The 25,075-nt window shown below is 41.4% G+C and overlaps 1 protein-coding gene across 1 annotated transcript; it reads right to left on the bottom strand.

Annotated features, from left to right (window-relative positions):
• Nucleotides 1–13,755: 13,755 nt before the first annotated feature.
• LMOD2 (leiomodin 2) lies at nt 13,756–21,339 on the bottom strand. Its single transcript, XM_027574970.2, has 3 exons — nt 20,949–21,339; nt 14,648–15,976; nt 13,756–14,122 (listed from the first exon to the last, which is right to left on the bottom strand). Exons 1-3 carry the CDS (start codon nt 21,219–21,221, stop codon nt 14,096–14,098), a joined length of 1,629 nt encoding a protein of 542 aa, XP_027430771.1. The 5' UTR covers nt 21,222–21,339; the 3' UTR covers nt 13,756–14,095.
• Between the last annotated feature and the right edge of the window lie 3,736 nt (nt 21,340–25,075).

Below are 25,075 nucleotides of genomic sequence, written 5' to 3'. Positions count from 1 at the left end.
TATTTCCTATGGATGTAAAGAGCATTGCCTTTATTTAGACGTAAGTATTTTGTAAACCCTTAACACTCAACCTGCCTGACAGATAATCGGTTTGAGAATGTATTAATCTTTCTGTATAATTTTCAGTCAACAACTGCCCTGTCAATTTAAAGACCAGGAGTTCTTCCAAGAGGACAGGGACAAACCGAACACTTTAAATCCAGCTTCCTGGTTTTCTTATTAGTGAGAGGGGAGATTCTAATTTAGTAGCATGTATTTCATCCTTAGTGAAAAAAACGCAGGAAAATAAAGCTTGTATTCCAGTGTTGGTAGTGTTGAAAGAAACTAAGTGAAAGGAAAAGGCATCATCAGGTCCAGTTAACTATAGGAAGACATAAAGCTGTTCATAATGTCTCAATTCTGTAGAGATCTGTTAAGAGAACTCTAATTAGTTCCTTAAATCAGCTTCTGAGCCTAAAAAGAAACAACTTTATTTTTTTAGTTAGTGTGGGAGTCTAAGGAAGCAGAGAATAGAAAAGAGAATTTGTTTGCAAGCAGATTTTATTTAAAGATTGGGATTGGGAAAACATTTAGCAAGTAAAATTAAGTGTTAAAATCTCCATTTTGAAGGGTGATAATTAGTTAAGCTAATGAAATCGGGTATTTGGTTTATGTTTGCTTATTAAGCAAGGATATAGGGGTGCCTGGGTGGCTCTGGTTAAGCATTGGACTCTTGATTTTGCCTCAGGTCATGATCTCAGGGTCTTGGGATCGAGTCCTGCCTCGGGCTCTCAGCATGGAGTCTGAGATTCTCTCTCTCTTTCCCTCTGCTCCTCCCACTCACGCATCCCCTCTCTTTCTCTGGCTGTCTCTTCCTAAGATAAAATCTTTAAAAAAATTTTTTTAAATTCTAAAAAAACTAAAAAGCAAGGCTATAAATGTAGAAAAGCCATCTTTTTTTAAATTGCATATTCTGCTAAAACTTAAGTGACCTTGTTTTGTCCCTGGTTGAATGCTTGGATGCTATAGAACATGTTTGTAAGGACCTGATGCCTAAAAATGTTCTGAAAGTTTGAGTTGATCCTGAGCCAGACAATTGCTTTAGGTTTGCATCACCAGAGCCCAGACGTTTACAGCCACCATGTCTGGGTCAGTCTGATGTGGTTTAAGCCATGAGACTGGGTGTGGAGAGCTCCGTGTGCCACGGAGCCCTCTCAACATCCTCCTGTTATTTTCCACTTGCATCACTTGGTTTTCCAGAACAACAGAAAACCTGGTTTGATAGCAAGTCGCTGTATTATTTTTCATAGATGTTTCTTCCTTTCCCAACTCTAAATATGAAGCCAAGCATCATGCCACCAAGAGAAAAGGCAGGGAGAAACAAGTACGTTGGGCATTTGAGTTCAGTCTTGACTTTGTCAAGCTTACTTCTCTAATCATTATGCACAGTTGAACTCAGATGGGATTTGGCGGGTCATTGGAAAAGATAGGATAACTTGGGGGGTGGGGAATGTATTTTTTCCACCACATGGCTGGTTAACACAGGTGTAGCATTTTCTTTGTATCTGGGTCTTGGTTTGCGATGCATGGTAAGTTAGAATTGCAGTAATGACTCCACACACAAACTACTTGATATAATAAAGCAAGTATCTTTTTTTTTTTTTTAAAGATTTTCTTTATTTGAGAGAGAGAGAATGAGAGAGAGAGAGAGCACAAGAGGGAAAAGGGTCAGAGGGGAGAAGCAGACTCCCTGCTGAGCAGGGAGCCCGATGCGGGACTCGATCCCGGGACTCCAGGATCATGACCTGAGCCGAAGGCAGTCGCTTAACCAACTGAGCCACCCAGGCGCCAAAGCAAGTATCTTTCAACACTGGGGAACCACTGCTGTATCTTCACGGTGACAAGATATACCACAAAACTGAGGATAGGGATGGGCAGTGTAAAAACTATGCAGGAGTTTTTTGAGAGTTTTTCCCCAAAAAGCTTCCAAATACACAAGTTTTTTTTTTAAATATTAATAGGAACTGGTGGCTAAAGCAAGAAGGAACAGGAACATAAGGAAATGTTCTCCTGTATCAAGTTCCCGAGTCTTCAAAAATTCCGACATCTTATTTTCGGAGCTACTGGGTGAGTGCACTTGAATGCAAGTGTTATTATCCTGATGTCCTATACTTAGCCAAACTACTTAAAATGAATTATTGTTACTGTAAATTGGAAGTAGGCCCCAGAATAAAACAAATCTGTTGTTCTGTACTAATATATCTCTAGATCAGGAAAATAGAAATTCACGTGGCCACATAATGCTAAGACCCACTGAGAAATCAGGCTCCCCACCTCCCCTGCCAGCTTTGTAACAGGTAGTTTATTAAATCACCTTGATATAGTTTAGGAATAGAAGGTGTGCTCATGATCGAACATGAAAGAATGGCCGACAGGCATGCACCAGTAAAACAGGAAAGGAGGCTGGAAAAACCTTGACACTGGATGCTGGAGATTCTCTTGTGTGGCTACCAATGCATGTGAGCCCCTTCCAAACCTGTCTCAAAATACAAGGTCTGCTCTAGCAGGTCACTGGAGATGCAACCTTAGAGCCATTTAAGGTTATTTAAGAAACTGTCTTTGTGTTAGTGGGCATGAGCAGGAACATTTATGTATATTGATGTATACAAAATGTATTCATGGAACCACCTGACCTGCAGAAATTAGCTTGCCCAGGTAGGAGAAGGAGGAATTAGTGCACAAGGACTTGACTGGCTCCATTTAGATTGAGAACTAGCATTTGAGCCATAGGTCAGGATTAGTAGAAAGTTTACATTAATGCACTCAGCCTCTAATGAGAAAATTTGGGGGAAAACAAAATGATAAGGAAAAGATTTATATTTGTAATCATTACCCACAAGACTGGCAACGCATTAAATGGTGAAGACTTAGGCTAGTTTCAAGGTTCGCCGATTACTGGCTGCTGAAAACAGGATTGTTAATATCAGTCTACTGTATAATTTATAAATATGGCTAGAGTTTAAATAAGGCATTGATATAACATAGGAAATACATGTATATCCTTTAAGAGTCGTCAGTGCTAAGTCAGGATTTCTCCATGGCTTGTTTTTCTTTTGTAATTGGGGAAAAGGACCAACCATTAGGCATGGCATTTTGGGCATGCAGGCTGTCAATAGCCAACATACCGTTCCGCAAAATGTAGGTGCTGACAACATGTAGACTGTAATCTATTTCTTCTAAAATCAGTGGCCTGGATTAATGTGACCTTGACAATGGTATTAATTGACTTACCAGAGCTGTTCTGGCAAATCTTTTGGAGGAACAAAAATGATGCTGTGTAAATTTCAAAATACAGAAAATTTTTTCCCAAGTTGTTTGGTTTCCAGATTTAAATTCCCATTGGCAATTTTTCACAGCATCTCCCTCAAAGATAGAAACTATTGCACTATGTTGAATAGGAAACCAGAAGAAACAACAGGTTTCAGAAAATTATGGGGATTGCCTTCCTGAGTTACTGTTTCTCTTGAAAGCATTGTCCCTTTAAATCACTCTCCAGCATTACTCTTTCTCTTAATATGGTAGCAATAACCTCCCTTGGTGCTTACCCCTCCTAGAAATTATCTAATACAATTTTTTATTGTATGGTTCCTGTCATTCCCTTCTACTTCCTTCCCCCATCACAGAAATGAACAGTAATTGTCAGGTAATTAAGAGGGCTAGGAATATAAAATGCACAGAAGAGGATTGGGTTTGCATGTGTGTGTTCTTGAAACTTGTGAGCTGATATTGGGAAGTAGCACAGTGAAGATCCCATGGACTTCATGTAAGAGGAAGAAATATCGGCAATACATTTACTAACCCGTACAAGTGTTTTGGGGTTTTTTTTTGCTTTCACTTTTTTTTTTAATTAAGTTTTAATTTTTTTTAAGATTTTATTTATTTGAGAGAGAGAGAATGAGAGACAGAGAGCATGAGAGGAAGGAGGGTCAGAGGGAGAAGCACACTCCCTGCTGAACAGGGAGCCAGATGCAGGACTCGATCCAAGGACTCCAGGATTATGACTTGAGCCGAAGGCAGTTGCTTAACCACCTGAGCCACCCAGGCACCCCAAATTTAGTTTTAATTTTAATTCCAGTATAGCTACAAGTGTTTTTCTAATAAACACTTTTCCCAGAGGGCATAGTCAACACCTGCCCACTTAGTTTACGATCCCCAGTGTCCACTGCTCTCTCTGACTTCCTCGCGGAGACATCCTCAACCCTGTCTCCCTTCTGCAGGGTGAACTGTAAAGTGGACACTCATCCAGTTTCAGACTGGGCTACTTTTTGATGATAATGATGAAGCCATTTAAGGGGCCTTCCAAAAGCCCCATGGCCGTGCTTACTCTGTGCCCATTTATTTTTCCTTTGAGATATTTTTCCTTTGAGGAAAGTCATATTTAAAAGTATCCATTTTAATACTATCCAGTATTTATTAGAGCACTTATTAACATGCAGTTGGACACTGCACAAAATATTTTACATGAGGAACTTGTCACAATTTTTCAGCCAAGGCAAACAAAACAGGTTAAACAATTTGCACAAAGTTAAATAGGTGGTACCTGGCAGAGCTGAGCCTAAGCTCAGACTTAGGTCTGTCTTAATGCACAAGTTGTGCCTTTACCACTACGGTTCCCTGCCTTGCAGGTACATTAAGTCATCAGTGATAGTCTGAGTAAAAAATAAAAATATTACTCCAGAAGCTTTACTTCAAATGTAGAAGGCTTGGGATTGTTCTGGCTATGCACATGCAAAGCCCAAAGGGAAACGCTGTCATTCTGTTTTCCAGGAAAAAAAAAAAAAAATCAACAGAAAGGAAAATATGTTATAATCACGCAGCTAATCCAGCAGCAACTGAAGCAAGCCAAGGCACAAGGCAAGTTGTGAGATTAGTACAGGCTCATATTTGGGAGTATTCAGTGAATAGAATATAGTATTTTTATAATCTGTCTTTGTTTTGCTCATCCCCAGCCCCCGTTCCCCTTTCCGTCAGCATTAAAATATTTTTTTCCATTTGAAATATTAGATTAGGTAACTAACATGTTTGAGTAATCCCAAATGCTTAATAAATGATGACACAAGAATTTATTTGGAATTACCTCAGAGTCCTCTCTCTGAACTCCAAGTAATCTCTGCCAGTGTGTCTCCTTTCCTTAAGCATTTTCCATTTATTTCATATTTTTATCACCCCAATGGTGACTTTTAATTTAAGAATATCATATGTGGAGACAAAATTGGATTTGTTTTGCCTTTTTTTTTTTTTTTTTTGCTTATGTTAAAAAAAATTCACATTTCTTTAAAAACTGCATTCACCACTAATAGCTTCTGGGGTAAAAGCATAATTATCCTAACAAATCAAGATTCCTGTTAAACTTCCTATGAGTGTCTCTGAAAAGAGTCACAGAAAAATTCTTGGCAGCATTTAGAGAAAAATAAATGAGGGTGTTAGTATTACCTTGCTTCTCCTGAATGTGATATTTTCAGCTTTCTGCTGGTCTCCTGGGTAGGCTCCACAACTCCCAGATGGTACCATGTGGATAAAAAGTAAAGCTGCAGAAGACTATAACTTCTAAAAAGACAATCATAAATATATATAAAGACATATATTTTTCCCTCCGATTCTTCCTTCCAAAGTCCAAAAACAATATCCAAAAAAATGTCCTTTAATTTTCCCACTTTTGCTGAAGAGTTTGTAAAGAGTTCCTCTGAGCCGCTATTTGTTGGATTATGTTCAGATGGATGTACTGGTTTTTAATCTGGGGTGCTGCCACCACCTGGCCACTGGCTTGAAAAGGAATTAATACAGGATAAATTCGGGGAGGGCAACTTGCAAATTGTAACCTGAGGCTGACTTTTGATCATCTGTTTTTGTGTTTATGTGACAGTGATCACTCAGATGGATCAGCTGAGATTCCATTCAGGAAGAGAGGAAATTTAGCAGTTTGTGCTAGTGTCAACACTATTTTGACCACAGATTACTATGCTTTTCAATTACATGTCTAATTTTTAAAATTTCAAATATGTAACCCCACAAAAGTTGTGTTGCTAAGAAACTGTTTAGTTTATAATAAAGGTTATATAGCTAATTACACAGTGTTTCAGTCTGGAACAAGTGATTAGTCATCTGAAAATTAGTGCAGCATAGCTAATATACAAATAGATAATGTATCCAAGTAAAAACTTCCACTTTAGGGGTGCCTGGGTGGCTCAGATGGTTGGGCGTCTGCCTTCGGCTCAGGTCATGATTCCAGCATCCTGGGATTAAGCCCCGCGTCGGGCTCCTGGCTCGGCGGGGAGCCTGCTTCTCCCTCTCCCTCTGTCTCCCCCCCTGCTCATGCTCTCTCTCTCTCTGTATCTCTGTGTCTCAAATGAATAAATAAAATCTTAAAACAAAACAAAACAAAACTTCCACTTTAGAATGCAAATTTGTCGTTAGGGTTTTAAAGATCAGACTAAGTTTACCTCAGGATCATTCATTTAGAGAATAGGACTTTCATTTTCCCATTTTTCCTGGCTTGATCAAATGCTCTTCTGACGGTAGATTGCATAGCCACTCCTGACGATAGCCTGACCACTGCTTCCAGATCACACATAGAAAAGGCGTGGGCGCTTTGAGGGAGAAGGAGCAGCAAGAGTGGATTCTAATATTCTTAGAACTCTGGCCTACAACATGCACAAAGGAAATGGTACCATTGGGTGCTCACTGGAGCCCTTTAGCTCCATGTGTAGGACCTAGGACAAGTCTTGCGTCTAGAACTTCATTTCTCAACCATGTTCCTTTTTGATCCCAGACCACTGTTGGCCGCTCCAAGAAGAATGATGAAAAGATACTGTCATATTGTCTCTTCATTGTTGCTGAGTAGCTAATATATCCGTCTATTCAAATATGGGTATATGGAGTGCTTGGTGTTTATTATGCACAAAGATAAGATACAGTCCCTGATCTCCAGGATATATAGTTCAGTAAAGATAGTGGGGAGACTAAGACATGTACACAAATACTATATAACGCAAGGCAAAATGTATTGTGAGACTGTGGAAAATTGATTATAACAAGGGCAGGTGTTGAAGGAGGAAGATGAGTTCAGTTTTCAATACATGGTGTCTGAATGGGTGCGTTCAGAATCACGGGGGGGGGCATTTATTTGTGCTGGATTTGGGGGTCATGTAGTATGAGTAGTGTTTAAAGATAGCACTTTGGATGAGATCATCCAGGAGAATGTGGAGAAGAACAGAGGCTCTTTGGAAGGATGCTCTTGTCTACATCAACTTGGGTCAATAAGCTACTTGTCTTTCAAGGCCTCTTTGGAAGGAGGAATTAGGCGCTAACCAGATTTAAAGGGTGGGAGGGGATCTCCAGGCAGGTAAGAAGGTATGTGAAAGGTGGTGTGTCAAGAGGGGGCACCACTTGTCCAATGAGCTGCAGGTCGCTCAGTCCTGCTTAAGCACAGGATACATGAGGACAAGTGGTACAGAAACATAATCAGGGCCATGTTTGCCATGCTAAGGGATTTGAACTTCATTCTGGAGAATATGGGCTACCCATGGAGAATTTCAAGCAGGTGACTGCTGTGATCGGAATTGCATTTTGGAAAAAAATATCCCACTATAGCATGTTAAAGACAAGTTGGGAGGAGTGAGAATGGAAGTGGAGGAGCCAGTTTGGAAGAAACCAGCTCAGAAGCAACAGTCCAGCTAACAGATTGTGAGTGACTCTGAGGGTTTTTGTGATGTTCAAAGAGCGTATACCATCTTCCAGGGGGGAAGAAATTCTCTTCAGAGCCATAAGTCTAGGGGTGGCTTCTGTTAAATAAAAGGCTCCTGGCATCTGCACCCCACTAATGAGTTTGGAGGTGCAAAGGTAGACAGGAACTGCACCTTGGGAGGGGACCAGAAACAGCTGAATTTGCTGTGCCTAATAGAGTGAAATGGATCTGGAATTCCCAAGGGTAACATAGGAGGACAGTAGTGATGCAGAAGCTTGAGGGGAGAGGAAGGAAGTGATACACTAGCAAGAAAATACAGACTATTAAGTGGGGTGAAATAGCCAGTGGGGAAAAAATCTGTGATGGTCAGTGAGACAGAGGACTTCTCACAACAGAAACATCTCGTGTTTGGTTTGAAGTCGTTTGTGTTGCTGTAATGTCAGCCCTTCCTTCGTTTCCTAAATTGTCATGCAATGTTGAAGCTGTGGAAATGGAGAAAGAGGGCTAATTGCCACATTAGGTCAATATAATTTGGAACAGGGCCATTAAATTATAGATTGGCAAGGTGCGGGCTTGGAACCAGGGATGCGGAGACAACTCTGAGCAGGAATTCTCCTCCATCCCAGGAATTCTCAGAAATCTTGCAGAAGACCATGGCCTGTCACAGAGAAGGGATGAGATTTCCAGTTGACTTTATCTAGAACATACACACAGGTTTCCCCCACTATCCTAAAGTAGTATTCCTATAAAAACTTCCACATGCAGAAATGGCCTAAAGCAAAGAAGCAGTGACTTAATTTATGTGGAAAAACTTGTGAGTATTCCCAGACCCCAAAAATAACCTTTCTTAGGCTTTTCTAATACACATCTTCCTAAGAGATGTACAGAATAAATTGAGATAAAGCACAGATGCTCACAGACATGGTTCAAAGCTATGGAGGCTTGATGCTGAGATGCCAAGTGCAGGTCCTGGGGAGGGGACTTGGGGGGCCCTCTCGCTGCTTGGGGTGCATGCTACCTCTGCAACAGCTCACTGCCAAACAAACACTGAATGGTTATTCTCACTTTTTTGTAAAGGTGACAATCCTCTTTGGATTCCTTTTGGTCAGTGAAAACAAGTACTAATATACATCTTCCATAAAAACAAAGTAGCATAATGCAAACTTTAAAAAATCAGGAGATATATATATTTATGCACACACATATGCTTGACATAAAAAATATATATAAATTTATATATAAGTATATAATATTTTTGCTTGACATAAAATATATGTATAAATTTATATATAAATATATAAATAATATAATTTTTTCTCATGTCAAGTAAAAATGATTATATGTGTATATGTGTGTGTATAAAATGTAACTTTTGTTTCTCATGTCAAGTAAAAATGACATACCAGAAGGATGTGCCTCTTTTATTCCGAGATTTGGGGACACCAGCAGCATACCTTCTAACGAAGCATTGCACTATTGTCTTCCTCCTGGTGAGTGTCCCACCCTAGCCCTACAGTCGATGTCCATTTCCACCGCTCCCACAGACTTGCTCACACCTGACCACCAGTTCAAGTGAACAACATCAGGCTCCAGAACTTGCTGAGACACTTTATGGCACCGACAGCTCCTTCCTTAGTGCAACTCTCTGCTCTGCCACACGATTCTCCTCTCCTTCTGTCTGGTTATAGTCTGCCTCTGCATTCTCCACACTCCCTGAGTGACCTCACCCAAACCCCCATCTTTAAATGCCACTCATGGCATGTGACCCCCAAGCCCCTATTTGCAGCAGGAATCACACCCCCATCATTCTAGACCCACCCACACATTCAAATGGACCAGCACCTCAGACACAATGTACTTAAAACTGAAGTCATCTTCTTCCTCCAACACCTGCTCCTGTCCCACTTTTGGCACCACTATGCACCCAAATGGCCCAGCCAGGAGCACAGGTGTCAACATAGACTCCTCTCTTTCGTTGCCTTCTACCCCCTACACCTAGTCAGTTACTAAATTCTGTGGAGTAGGTGCTTTCTTAGTCTCTGCTCTGTTTGGACCCCTTTACACTTACGCAGCATTCACAGTTCAAATTTGTATCACTTCATTCTTAAATGATTATAATGGTCTCCCAACTGGTCTTCCTGCCACCAGCCTGGACCTCACAGAATCCATCCTTCTCTTGGTTACACAGGTCATATTTTCAAAACCTATATAAACATCATGTCACTCCTCCTCTTGAAATTCTTTGATGCTCCCGGGACTTTCATAATTAAGTCCACATTCCTTAGTTTGCACTAAGTTGTTCAGGTTGGGCTTCTGTAACTCTCAATTCATCCCAGCCTTTTTATTCAGAAGTAGACAATTGTATGAACTTTTTGAAAGCATCTTACTAATGCATATCTCTACGGTTCAGATGGGCATATAATTTGGCTGTGAGAAAGTAGGTAAACATGAGAATTTGGTTGAGACCTAATTTCCAGTTTTGGTGTACCCCAATGTTGGCTCCCAACTCTTGTGTATCTGGGAAATGGCTTTTTAGCTATCAATCATTCATCAGTCAGTTCTTCTAAGGGCTTTCTGGAAGAGTTTCAAGTCAGAATAACTCAAAGGGATAGGTTGACACAAACTATATATCCAACATCAGAGGACTAATCAAAATAACCTAAATATCCAACAGTTATTGAACTTTCTTACATAAAATATGGATAGCATACATACCATTATATGGTATGTATGCTATCTTCCCCTTTTTGTAGAAAACATAGCAATATGTACATTTAAATATGTTAGGGAGACTCTAAAAGGATATACACTAAAGGGTCATCAGTGGGTGCTCTGTGTGGGTGGGAATATGGGGATTCATTAGGTTCTTTTGCTTCCTGTACATTTTGATTTTTCTTAATGATCACATGCTATTTTTGTAAAAAAGAAGCCCATAGAGAAAATATACAATAGTTCTAATTTTAATTCACCAAAGTTACTACTTCAGTAACTCTACCAAATCTTTGTTTTTACAGAATTACATTAAACCCTGATTTTCAACTACTCTCTGTATTGCCCTGTTTCCTCAAACTTAAATTCCTATTCCCTAGTCCCATCATTTGACTCCTTTTTTTTAGCCTGGCTAAAAAATCATGTGTTACTGTCCCTGAGAAGCCTTTCTTTTCTTGCCTTTTTTTTTTTAAGAGAGAGGGGGAGAGAGAGAGAGGGGGGGGGGAGGGGCAGAGAGAGAATCCCAAGCAGGCTCCACACCCAGTGTGGAGCCCGATTCGGGGCTCAATCTGACAACCCTGAGATCATGACCTGAGCCAAAATCAAGTCAGATGCTTAACCCACTGAGCCACCCAGGCACTCCACTGAGAAGCTTTTCTTGACCACTTATCTGCTTTTGGTCAAGGGTCTATGGTAAACTGTGGCTCACAAGTCAACTACATCCAACAGCCTGTGAACTAAGAAGAGCATTTACATTTTTAAATGGTTGAAAAAATTGAAAGAAGAAAGTTAACAACTCAGGAAGGTTATATAAAATTGAAATTTGAATGTCTATAAATAAAATTTATTAGAACACACACATGCTCTCTCAGTTACATATTGCTTGTGGCTGTTTTTGCCCTGCAGGTGCAAAGTTGAATAGTTTTGGCAGAGACCAAATGGCCCACAAAGTCTAAAATATTTACTCCTTAATTCTTTACAGAAAAAGTTTGCTAACACTAACTTTAGATGATGAGGCTTCCTCAGTGCCCACATAGGACCCTACACCTGTCTGTAAGTCAGTTCTTACCACATATTTGGGAAGGGATGGTTTTCTCAGGATTCCCGCTGCTCTGAGGTGGAGGACACTTTCTAACTTAACCTGGTCTCCCCAGCACTGAGCAGAGACACTTGGTAAGTAAATGCATGATGAGCTCCCTCCATGAGAATGTCAGTTACACGAGGACAGGGATTGTATCTCCTTCGTTCACTGTGTATCCTCAGCATCCAGAAAAGTGCCTTGAACATGGTAGGCCCTTAGAAAATCTTTGTGGACATTGTCAAGGGCATTAACACTGTACTGTATTTCTGAGTTCTGTAATTCTTAGGTCAAGTCTTAGTCTTTTAGACCATGCTATTGGATGATTAATGAAAATAAGCCTCCACCTTTCAAGCCTCAGAGAAATAAAGAAAAGATAGTGTTAACTCTGTCATGAAAGGAATCTTTTCAAGAATCTATGGATTTGCCCTACTCCTCAGTGCATCTCAGCAGCCTGTTAGTACCTCTACCCTTCTCTCGCTTGGAGCAACTACATCAGGGCAGGTATTAAATCAACATTCTGCTGACACTGAGTTATAAATGCCTGGGGCAGCCGGGTTCCTGACACGCAGTAAGACTCAGGATACTGGCCCCGTTTCAAACCCGGATGATGTGTACTTAAAGAGATTAATGTGCAAGTATAAATCACAGCCCAAAACTTCATCTGGTCTTGGACACTCCTCTCCCTGTGAGCTGAAAGCTCTTTATAGAGGATGAACTAATTAGTTTCCATACAAACTCTATGAGTTTGCAGGCAGGATGAACTCATCCCTGTCCTGTGCTGAATAGAGTCATAGCACCTTGAATGTTTAAGCACTATATTCTGAAATAACCTTCTAGCAGTGTCTTTCCTCAATGATAAATGTCCCCGCTCAGTCTCTGATCACATCATACCTGTCTTATGATGGGCTTTATAATATTTTGTTTGTTTTGCCCCTTTTAATGTTTTTTTGGGAAAAGTATACCTGAGACAATTCAGATAGTTCAGAAAGCGTCAGTCACTCCCCACATGGAGCCAGGGCACTGACTGAGCTCACAGGCCTCTGGCCCCCTCCTTCAGAGATCATATAGGTGGTCCTCACCAAGTAAGAGAACAATAGAAACAGACTAAAAGAAACAGACCCAAGAACTATTGGATAAATTTCCTAGTGAAACATAATCCTCTTGATTGGAGATAATCCAAAGCTTTGTACATAGAGCAAACAATCATTGAATGAGTGGCCCAGAGAGCTTGGCAGGACCACTGTTAGACTCTGCAGGATACAGAGGAAACATTGCTAATCATAGTTAATACAAAGGACTTTAGAAGAGATTTATAGCTTTCATAAGTTGGAGTGGAGCACTGGAGTGGGATGAAGATAATCTCGGAAATGTCTTTCCCTTTTTTTAATTCAGACCTTCCTTGAGTAAGAGGGAAGTGGGATTGAATGATATTTGGGGATCAGAAATACATGTGCCTTTGTCCTGGGATGAGTGTCAAGGACGTCCATGTTACCATCCGTGTAGGGCACAAAAAGGCTGAGGCCCACTGGACTAAGGCTCATCTACTTGAGAGTTGTGAATCTTTAGTATCAGCCACAACATAGCTCTGAATTCAGGGCTTATTTTCCAGGAATTCCCCTGACACCATTTCCTCTACCAAGAAGCTTTCCTTCATTTTTTTTTTCTTCCAGAAAGAGTTGTAAATATTGAGTTGACTCCTTGATACCTATCAGCCTTTTGGGAATGTGGGAATGTCAGCTGACATTCTGGATCTAAGGTCAATGCACCCACTATGATAACGGCCACTTTGGGGTCTTTTCTAGAGCTTTTATCTCACTACCAAGAAGACTTTTAAGCAAATTTTTGATTTCAGGACACCTGGGTAGCTCAGTCTGTTTGGGTGGCTGCCTTCAGCTCAGGTCATGATCCCAGGGTCCTAGGATGGAGTCCTGCATTGGGCTCCCTGCTTAGTGGGGAGTCTGCTTCTCCCTCTGTCTCTACCCCTCCCCACTGCTTGTGAGCTCTCTCTCTCTATCAAATAAATAAGATCTTTTAAAAAAAATTTTTAAAAAGAAAATTTTTGATTTCAGGCTTTTTAGAAAGAGCTCTGATCGAATTTTCTTGGACATGAAAAAACAAAGAAAGGAAAATGCTAAGGACCCAAGCCCTTTTTGGGTGAGAATGCCATATTTTTAATATTTGGCAATGTTACATACATACCTGGCAGATGTATCAACTCACACACATAAAAATTGTTAAAAAATTTTTTTTTTCAATCCAAATTTATTGGGATTACAAAAATAGCACATTTCATTAACTCATTACAGCTCAGAGTTATCAACACATCCAGAGATAAAAGAGCATCTTTAAATAACCTGCTTCTTGCCAATACAAATCTCGTAACATAAAAAAAAAGTAGTTTATTTTCATATTTACAGAAGAAACATGCCGATTGTTTCTTAAAATTCTTTTTGGAATTAATGGGTGAGGCTATTTTTAAAGTCAGGAAACATTTCAAATTGAAGGTATTTTAGAAACATCTCACAATGTGTCTTATTTAATACCACTGAATGATTCTGCATCCTCTTCTAAAGATCATGTTTTTATCGCAGAGCTTCTGGAACTTCCACCTATAAAAATAGGGGATTTTCTTTCAATAAAACAACACAAATGATAAAGTGAAAAATATTTGTAGCGTAAGTCTCTAAGCAGTATTCTTGGAGACAAACTCGGATATAGATTGATTATTCCTGTGTGCTATTCGATATTCAAATTTTATATTATAAATGAGGTTGTAAATCACTTGCAACTCAGGTAAAAATGTTGACAAGTGATGAAACTTTTTTGGAATGTAAATTATATTCCCCCATTTTCTTATTAAGGAAATCAGGATTTTTAAGTGTTGGAGTGTCTTAAAATAGTCCTGGTCCGTCCAGAACGGAGATGCTAAGAAGGTGGTCCCGGCACACGTCTCAAATGGAAATGTGCTCACTGGTGACCTGCTCCTGGTGTTCAAAATTTGGAGGCTTGCTCTTGCATACTAAAACATTTTAAACATTAATAAACATTTTTAGAGGTGACTTCGGTACCATCGTGCAGTGGAGGCTCACTCACGTACTATATCCATGCCCCAAATCTGCTCTTGGGTTACTTACCCGCCTTAGCTGTTTTATGCTGCTTCCCCGAATAGCTTCCATGAGATTCTCATGAGCTGATCTCAGTGGGGTAGAAGGTCGGGAACTGTCTTCCATTTTCTTTTCTTGCACTGACCTCAGGGAATTTTTAATTTCCTTTAGGACATTGTTTGGTTGTTTCTTCACCTTTTTCCCTTTTTTCTTTTTCTGTCCATTTTGTAATGCCCGCTGGGCACTCTCCTGTTGTTTGATGACTTCTGCGATGTTTCGGGTGATTAGTTTTTTCTCTGGGAGTGGAGGAGGTGGTGGCGGAGGAGGAGGCGGCAGCCTTTGTGGGGGAAGCGGTGGGGGTGGCGGCGGAGGAGGAGCGGGTGGAGCCACAGGAGATGGCGGACGGCTCCTCACAGTTTGGACTTTCTTGGGGAGTTTGGGGGATGACCAGGGAGAATGCCTGGGAGATGCATAAGGTGAAGAGCCCGGTGTTCCTCTTTGCCAGACTTTGGTCCTAAGATTGGCTCCTCCGTCATAGCCCTCTTGCTGTTTTTGCTCCTGCATCCGCTTCTGCCTCTGTTTATCCATGTTTCTCGTCAGGAGGCTTGTCATGCTCATTCTTGGTCCTGGGAGCTCAAAATGGTAGCCCAACCTCAGCAGCGTGGTGTTCTCCCTGAGCAGCTTGACGATCTCCATCTCCACCTGGCTGCCCATGATGTGCCTCTGGTTGTGGAAGCGCAGCTCCGTGAGCACCGTGTTGTGCTGCAGAGCTCTCATGATGGCCAGGATCCCCTTGCCCGTGATAAAGTTGGACTCCACGTTGATGCTGGTGATGTGCTCGTTGACTTTGAGCATTTCCGCAATGGCCATGGCCACGCTGTCGTCCGCACGCGTGTTGGCCAGACTGAAGGTCTTCACTGCCGTGTTGCCCTTGAGGGCCTCAGCAAAGCGGGCAAGGGTCTGCGACGTGATGTTCTCGATGTTGTTCAAGTTGACCTCTGTGGTGTCAGGGCGGTTGTTCCTAATCTTTTCCAAGGCATCCTCGATCACCGTAGGGTTTCCGCAAGGGTGAATGGCAGCCGGCGACTCTGTGTTCCTTCCACTGTGGCCATTGGTCAAATTTATGTTTTCTATTTGACTTTTAAATGTCTTTGGCTTAGAGTTATCAGAATCGATGCCATCATAATTTACAGTTCCATTAATACCTTTCTCGTTTTCAGTTGTTCCTTCCTCTTCCTCCTCTTCCTCCTCCCCTTCCTCCTCCTCCTCCTCTTCCGTATACACCTCCTCAGAAACCTCACTGTTCGTTTCGGTGAAGATGAGCTCTTCCTCACTCTCCTCTTTGTCTTCTTCAGCAACCTGAAGAGCACGGTATCATCATGAAGTTGGTCATCTTTAAGCACTTTTTTTTTTAATTTACAAAAGTCACACATGGTTTTGCAATATATGAAATCATTATGTTGTACATCTAAAACCCAAACAATGTTATATGTCAATTATATCTCAGTAACTAAAGAAGGGAAATAACACATGGCAAATAATACAAAAGCGTGTAAGGAAAAAGTCCATCGCTTGCTTCTGACCTCTCTAGTTGGGGCAACCAGCGTTAACATTTCATTGCATAACTTCCAACAGTTTTTTTTTAAACAAACATTTCTTTTGTTTTCTGTGGAATAAATATCCAGAATTCTATTTATTATATTAAGAAAATTTACTATCATTTTGCCAATTTGAACAAATGGGTTGGAACTTCAGCTTTGGAAAACCCTTGGTACATTTTTCATTCTCTGAACTACTTGTTCTGAACTTCTTGACTCCCTATCTATTTCAAATGTAGCAAATTCAACCCTCCCTTCTAGAATCACTCCTCTATCCTTCCTTATTTTGCCACCTCAAATAAAGAAATGACAACAAAAATACACAACATGTTAATGGATTCCCTTTTTTAATGTTCAAAAAGTCTTCATCCCATTTGCCTCCAGTAGCAGCTGCGACAGTTGCCAGGTGCTCTATGCCCTGGTTTGCATACGTGCAGACAGAGGCAGGGGGGGTCCTTCGTTTTTCCAACATTCATCTACCTCTGGGGTAGAGCCCGGCACAGGGTCTCAGAGACCCCACACCACGCGATACCTGCGGCTGTCCCTGGCTGCTGTGGGGAAGGGAAGCCGAGGGGGCAGGGCTGCTTGTTCATGGCAAGCAGCAGGTCAAAACCTAGCTCTGCAGAAAAGCATCCAGGTCACGCTTTGCTGCAAATCAACTTGAAATCTCATGCTAGCGCAGGGTTAAAGGAGATGGACTGCAGAAGACACAGGGTGGGAAAGATAATCACCCCTGGCACCAACTAGAGTCTAACCATAACATGAAACAGCAGAGGACAGTAGAAAATCTTGAAGCAAGCCATTGCCCCAGCCTGATGGTCTTAAATTATTTACCATGTATCAGTTATGAAAGACTTTCAGGCAAATACAGTCTCAATTCTATCTTTGTCTTTCCTGCTTACCAGACTTTATACTAAGAAGCCAAGTGACCCCTTCTTTCTTTTTTCTTACTATCTTTTCTGATTTAAAAAAAAAAAAATTTTTTTTTTTCTGGAAATTGCTGACATAGTCCAGTTTCTCCTGATGCAATCTTTTTAGTCCTTTCTTTTGTCTCTTCTGAAGCCCCAAGCCCTCCTCTGTCCCCAGAACCTTGGGTACTCCCTCTACATTGGCAACTTTCTTTTTTTTCACCCCCAGGGCTCCTGCTGCCTGAGGCATGTGGAATGAGCTTTGGAAAACACTGCCTGTCTCCAGGTTTGTTTGCCCAGTTGCTACCACAAAATAGCCTCCAGTTATCTACTTGTTTGGAGTGGCAGGCACCAAGTGATGGCCTGGGGAAGGGGTCAGCCACTCCTGGGATGGTTGTCTGGTCTTTATTTACTCCCTTCTTTAGGAGCAGAAGGAAGGGGGATGCTGTGTGCATGTGTGTGCTGTGTGTTTGTGTGAAGCTTTAGCTGTTTCAGTATTTGGAGGAAAGGGATCTGTCTCAAAATCTAAGGTATACTGCCTTTCATGCCACCATTAAATTTTATCCCCTTTGGTTTTTAAAAGACCTTTAGGCTCTATCTTCAAGAGATGTTTTCCCCTCAAAATGCGTCTGAGAGACAAAATCTGAAACTGTTATCCAGCAGTGAGTCGTCGTGTAATATCTACATGACACTTCTTCCAGGAAGCCTTCTTTGACACCTCCTTGTGTTGTCCCCTTATATTATCCTTGCCATGTATGGCATTGTAGTGCCCCCAATAAAGTACCTATTTTAATTACTTATTTGTCATTTTTCCCAAAAGACTGTTAGCTGGGTGAACAGGGATCATGTCTGGTTTGTTCACCTAGCACAGTGCTTAGCACGTACTAGGGGCTCCATAAAGATTTGTTGACTGAATGGATCTACACTGACAATTGGCTACCAGCCACTGAGGATCAGGACAGGGCCTGGGCTGGGTGGGTGACTGTCCTGGCTCGCCTGGGGCTGAGGGGTTTCCCAGGATGAAGGATTTCCAGTTCTTAAGCCTAGATAGCCCCAGACAATCTGAGATGGTTAGCTGCCCTAGGTGGGGGACATCTAGAAGGACACCAGAAGGGAGAAAAGGGTCTGGAGAGGGAGGTAAGAGGATGCGAAAAAACAATCTTTGCCTCCTTCCTGTATTATCTGGACATTGTGAGAATGGGGGTGGGAAGGTGCGATGGGGTGAAGCCTGAGGGGTGAGTCTAGAGAAGGCAAATGTTGGCACTCTTAGGGAATAAATAAGGCAACAAGAAGGGGCCAACTGTGTCTCCTGATCACCTCCCTGGCATCATTACATAAACAAGGAGGCAAGAGGCTTGGCTTTTGGTTCTGGGTCTGGGTCTATCCCTGAAGAGCTGGTTGACTTTAGTCAAATCAGTAAAGCTCTGAGAGGTCTCAGGGAAACTACGGTATTAGTTGAGTGGTCCTCAACTGCAGTGTGTGTCATAATCACCTGGGGGGCTTGTGAGACCACAGAATGCTGGGCCCCACTCCCAGGAGATCTGGGGGAGCCCTAGAATGAGCACTTCTGAGAAATTCCCAGGTGATGCTGAAGGGTTGGGCACCCACATTTTGAGCATTGTGGTCTTGGCACCAGCAGACCTTATAAGCTATTCATTTCAACTGAATTTCTTAAGCTCTCCTGGTCTCAGTTCTCATGTGCAGAAGGTGAGAATTCAATGAAATAATGTGAGTGAACTTACTGGCACCTATGCCTGACACCCAGCAGACACTCAAGTTGGGGGAGCTATAGACCCCCTGGTCTCCAAGGCCCCTTGGAGCTTAAGGCAGCATAATTTGTGTGGACCCGAGTGAACGGAGGCTGTCATTCAACAGGCACTGAACATGAATTTCCTAAGCCTTTACAGAGCCAACAGCCTGATAACCAAGCCTCCCATTTCCTTCTGGTCCATTCTGCACTGCTCTTCACTTACACGGCCACTCCCGCCCCCACCCACTTGCCCGCTGCCTGGAGCTTTGTCCTGTGGTGGGGATGGGTTTACACCCTCTACCCACAGGCTTCTGCTCAGCACTCCGTGTGACTACAGAGACGGCTGGTCAGCTGGGGGAGTATAGTGGGAGAAAAGTTAACTCCCGAGAAAGGAACCAAAGTTCATCAACACGCAGCCTCTCTAATTGAGCTGATAAGCCGTTGGCAGGGATCAGCAAAACCTTTGGCAGAATCAGGATGGGTTCCCTCATAACTGATAACAGCCTTTGCCCTTGGTTTCCCACTGATCTCAAGGCGCCATGACATGAAAATGCTTTTGTTGGGTTACTGCTACAATGGCTATCTGTCCTGGCTATTCGGTGGCAATTTTCATCTTTTGACCCAAGGAAATTCTTTAAGGACTATAATAGAAATGTTATATTTTATATATCTTATCAGATTTTTGACACACATTCCCACATCAGTGGGGGGGGGGAAAGACCTCTGAAAATCAAGGTTGTAGAGGAAATGACCAGCCCAACTCTGCACTGCCCCCCTTCTGCCCCTCTGCGCAGGAAGCCACCGCGGCCTTGGCAGACCCTGGCCTGATCCCAGTGGCCCTTCCCGAGATGATTGACATGAACAAGGCTCACACATACCTTGCTACAAATGTGGCCCACACACCCTATCATCAAGATCATCTAACAGTACCTAGATTAGTACTGTGGCAGTCTTGCCATTGGCTTCAGGCCCTTTTGATTTTAGGTGATTCTAGTGGAGCCCAGAGGTTTGAAACTGTTGCTCCTGACCTGTGTTCTCCCACAAATTCAGGACTTTGTTATACTGCATTAACATTGTTATTGCCATTATTATTTTCCCAGGGCGTAGACTTTTGAACTTTCTTCTGTTAATGACTTATTAGGCAAATAGAGTAACTTAAAATAACTTAAAATTCAAAGTAAGTGTTTACTGGGCAGAAAACAAAAGCTCTAACGTGAGCTCTAATAGAAGAACATTTCCAGGGCTCAGGATCAACATTATAAAGTTGGAAGGAATCTTAGGGGTCATCTACGCAAGCGTGCTTAACCTGGGTCCTCAGGTGGGCTTCAGGATGTGTGTTATCATTTTGAAATTCGATGTAAAAGTTTGTGTACGTATGTACAAGCACACATGCATTATCTTAAGGAGAAGATCTGTAATTTATCAAAATCCCAAAGGGGTTCTTGATTTACAAAAGAAACCCTGATTCAACTCCCTCGAGGGACAGATAGAAAAAAGAACGCTGCAGAGATGACTACCTGTTCAAAGTCTAACAACTTAGGGACAGCAGAGGGACTCAAAATAAGGCCCCCTGGCTCTCAGTCCCACAGACTTTCCACCTCTGCTCACTTCTTGGTGTTGGAAAAAAGGAATTTTTTTTACTGTAGCCACCATCACAGTCAAAGCAACCAGAGTACCCACTTCTGTCTTTATAAAAGGAAATAAATTTACTCAACTGCTATATATATATATATATATATATATATATGTAGTCACAGATATCATGCCTCATTAGCAACTCACAGCTCAAATTAGACTTATGTTTGGCAATATATCTAAACCCATGCCTTGCTTGTGGGTTTTTTTCCTCTAGAAAATCCCATCTTGATTGACTAAAGTCAATCAAAGGGTCCCAAGCTAAAAATATTACATATTATGATCCACTGGGTGGCCTGAGGAATTGTTCTGTAGCAGGTGCAAATGGGTTATGAGAAAAGACAAGTGAAGCGGACTGAAAAGTTAGGGAAAACAGGTTTCCCAGGTTGGGGGTGGGGGGCCGAGGGTGGGAGTAGCTAAGGAAAAACCCGAGAGCCTACCTTTCCACACTCCCCCAGCCTCTCCTTCTCCAAGAGTTTTTGGGACTCCTTTTCCCAATAGGCCATCAGTGCCTCTCTGCTGAATGTCCCCGTGGGGGTTTTTTCGGTCAGACTCTTTTGCCTTAGCCCCACGGGAAGGCTGTGATCAGGTTCAATGTCTTCCAACTCCCTCTCTAGCTCCTTCAGCTCCTCAGCTGACAGGGAAGCGAGAAGTTCATCCTCATCGATGGATTCATATTTGCTAAGTCCTCTCCTGTAGCCAAAGGTAGACATGGTCCCTGCTTTGTCAGAGCCACAAGGAGCTTGAAGAAGCAGGCATTCAAGGCGGCCAGAAACAGGCAGGGAGGCAAGTGGGCAGGCTGGTCAGCAACCAGAGCGAGGAGTGGCCTTTTAAGAGCGGTGATACAGGGCCGTGACAATGCAGAGAGGGGGTGAAAGCATGGGCTGTTTTAAGCAGCAGACGTCAGCTAGACATTTGAACACAAAGAATGTCACATCGGTGGTGGAGGAAGGTCTCAGAACCAGTGGGGATTATGAACATACTGGCCAGGGACATATTTAGCTGAGCCTGATAGCTCTTGAGGACAGGCAGAGAGTGTTTCAGATAGGCAGTAACACAGTTCTCACTTTATATTCAAGCAACAGGAGAATAAAATTTATTTTGAAAATGACTCGCTTCCACCACCATGGCCATGAAGAGATTCTTTGATGATAATCTCAGAGGCTGAGAAATGACTACACATCACTCTATGAGTGGTTATTCGGGTTCTTCTAAAAACATACTGTGGGTGGTATTGATGGTTAACAGAAGGCTATGCTGATACAGCACCTTAAGCTTTTATTGTATTTCGCAGTTTACAAGGCACTAATGGTAACAAGTCCTGTGAGATGATTATCCTCGTTTACAGATTTTGGCAATGGAAGCTCTGAGAGTTTACATGAAAACGTTGAAGTCAGACAGCTAGAAGGACAGAAGTGGCTTTCTCCACTGCACGGCATGGTTTCCTTCTCCTCAACCAAGAGTATTGGTCAACAACTAGACTTGCAAATAAAACTCCAGAAAGACAGATAACAATACTGGGTCTGGCTTATAAGTGCGAAGCAGTTTATACATTTTATCTCATTTAATCCCAAGGTCCTGTCAGGGGTATATTATCCTCCAGATTTTACTAGTACAGCCCCAGAGAGGTTAAGTAACAAGCCCACAGCCACAGAGCTAAAAAAGTGGTGAACTACTTTTGAAGTTCCAGATTTGTGTCTGGGCCAAAAACTGAAGAGATGCTAACATGAAATTATATATATATATATATATATATATCCATATTCTTTTTTTTTTTTAAAGATTTTATTTATTTACTTGACAAAGAGACAGCGAGAGAGGGAACACAGCTGGGGGAGTGGGTGAGGGAGAAGCAGGCTTCCCGCCGAGCAGGGAGCCCGATGCAGGGCTCGATCCCAGGACCCTGGGATCATGACCGGAGCCGAAGGCAGACGCTTAACGACTGAGCCACCCAGGCGCCCCTGTGTCCATATTCTTATGAGTGTGAAAAATATATACACGGTTTGCAGGACTTTATCAATAGATCATTTTAACATACAGATAGATAAAGAGCTGGTAAAATGTGTATGCATAGAAATATACACTTCTTAATACATGTGTAATAGACCATATTTTGTTTATTACATTCAGCAGTTGGTGAATATTTGGGTTGTTTCCAGGTTTGGGTTGTTACAGATAATGCTGTGAACATTTATGTGCAAGTCTTTGTGTAGCCATATGTTTTCATTTCTCTCGGGGAGATACGTGACAGAGGAATTGCTGAGTTATATGGTATACTTACAGTTAACTTTTCAAGAAATTGCCAAACTATTTTCCAAAATGGCTGCCCCCCCTTTATGTTCCCATCAGCAATGATGTGAGTTCCAGTGTCTCCACATCCTAATTTGTTCCTGCTTGTCTTTCTGGTTATAGCCATTTTAGTGGGTGTGAAATAGATCTCCCTGCAGTTTTAATTTCATTCCTCTCATAACTAGTGATGTTGAGCATAATTTCATGTGTTCATTTCTACTTTGATAAAATGTTTTTTGAAAGGAATCTTACACTCATTTAAAATTGAGTCATCTTCTTATTAGTGGCCTGTAAGAGTTCTAGAATATATTCTGGACTTTAGCAAGTATATGATTTTCAGGTATTTTCTTCCATTCTGTGAATTGTCTATTGGTGTCTTTTGAAATGTGGATGCTTTTAATTTTAGTGAAGTCCAATTTATCAATTTTTTTTTCATTTACTGCTTGAACTCTTGGTGTTACAGCTAAGAAATCTTTTCCTTACCCAAGATCAGAGATTATCATTCCTGTGTCTTCTTTCTGAGAGTTCTACAGTTTTAGGTGTTTGTATTTTAGGTTTGTTACCCACTTCAACTTATATTTGCGTATGTGTAACATAAGGGTCTAAATTCATCTTTTTGCATACAGATATCTGATTGGCTTAGCCTGTCTTTGGGAAAAGACTATATACTTTCCTCTATTGAATTTTGTCGGTGCCTTTGTGGAAAATTAACTGGCCATACATGTAAGGGCTTGTTTCAAGAGAGTCACTTCTGTTCTGTAGATCTACAGGTCTATTTTTTATGCCAATACTACATTGCTTTAATTGCTATAGCTTTGTAGTGCCTGTTGAAATCAGGTGTAAGTCCTCCAACTTTTTTTTTTTTTTGCAAGAATGTTTTGGCTATTATGATCTTCACTCAGGATGGTATTCTGCCTCCAAAAATAACTATGACTCTTTTCAATGATACTGATGAGAGAGATGATTATGAAATTAGAAATGGTGAGTTTGTTGGTTTTCTTTGGGCTGTGGCATACACCTCTTGTGTAGCCTTACTGGTCACCTTTTTACTGGTCACACCTTTTTTTATATGAAAATGAGTTTGATTTTTAGAAATGACATCAAATCATTATAGCCAGATTTGGTGAATGAGATGAGAATTATTCAGCTGTATAAAACATTTTAGGTAAAGAGATGAATGATGATTACAACTATATAAAAACCTCTTTGAAAGCAAAGAGATGAGAAGAAAATACAAGGAGTATATAATTAAATACCAAGAAGTAGTAGAATTGTGTTTTTCTCTCTCTCCCTTCCTTCCTCTTGTTCTCTCTCTCATGTTTGTAATTTTTCTGTAACATTTTAATATTATTTTTATTGGATAATCGATTAAACACACACTTTATGCCAGGTTCCAATTTAGGTGCTGGGGTTAGAGCAGTGAAGAAAACCAACAAAATCCCTTCCTTCATGGAGCTTACATTCTTTCTTTCTTTCTTCTTCTTCTTCTTCTTTTTTTTAAGATTTTATTTATTTATTTGTCGGGGAGAAGGGGAGCGGCAGGCAGAGGGAGAAGCAGGCTTCCCGCTGAACAGGGAGCCCAATGCAGGACAGATCCCAGGACCTGAGCTGAAGGCAGACGCTTAACCGACTGAGCCACCCAGGTGTCCCTACATTCTTTAGTCGGGGGGAAACAATATATAAATAAACAAAAACAAAACATATGAGAGAAATAGAGCAGGGTAAGAGAGAAGAAAGAAGACTGTGGGGTAATATTTCATGTAGGTAAGATCTCTGTAATAAGGTGACGTTTGAGTACACACCTGGCTTGATGCATGCAGATTATAAGACACATTTAGTTTGACTATCAAACAATTACTCAGATACTCCTGGAATCACAGACTCTCAGCATTCAAAGGGACTTTGAAGTACATTAATCTTCTACCACTTCTGTAAGTGGTCATCTAGGGTTTGTTTGAATATTTCCAGTGAAAATTATATATTAGCAAAAATCCATTTCATTATTTGGATAGCTCAAATCATTAAAAAAAATTTTTTTTCTATTGTGTTGAAACCGATCTCCTGAAAATCACCCCATATAGTTCAGTTTTCTCACTGGAACAACCCAGAATAAATGTAGTCTTACGTGACTTTCTTCTCTCAAATCTTGGATGGCTGATGAACGACTTTGGAAATGAATCTGGAAGAGTTTTGCTCTGTGACAGCATAACAGAGGAAAAAAAAATATGGCCTCACAAGGACAAGACTTTCAGAACAGTGGTCCTTAGATATCCTAGTA

The sequence above is a fragment of the Zalophus californianus genome, chromosome 12 (genome assembly GCF_009762305.2).
Source record: "Zalophus californianus isolate mZalCal1 chromosome 12, mZalCal1.pri.v2, whole genome shotgun sequence".
Classification (NCBI taxonomy): domain Eukaryota; kingdom Metazoa; phylum Chordata; class Mammalia; order Carnivora; family Otariidae; genus Zalophus; species Zalophus californianus.
Note: the sequence above shows the minus strand (reverse complement) of the source record. Positions and strands in the feature narration are given on the sequence as shown.

Coding starts and splice junctions, on each gene's coding strand:
- LMOD2 (XM_027574970.2), bottom strand. CDS start 21,221: ATGTCTACCTTTGGCTACAGGAGAGGACTTAGCAAATATGAATCCATC. Junction 15,977..20,948: donor GGCTGGGGGAGTGTGGAAAG/GTAGGCTCTCGG, acceptor CGTGCTCTTCAG/GTTGCTGAAGAAGACAAAGA. Junction 14,123..14,647: donor GCATAAAACAGCTAAGGCGG/GTAAGTAACCCA, acceptor CTATTTTTATAG/GTGGAAGTTCCAGAAGCTCT.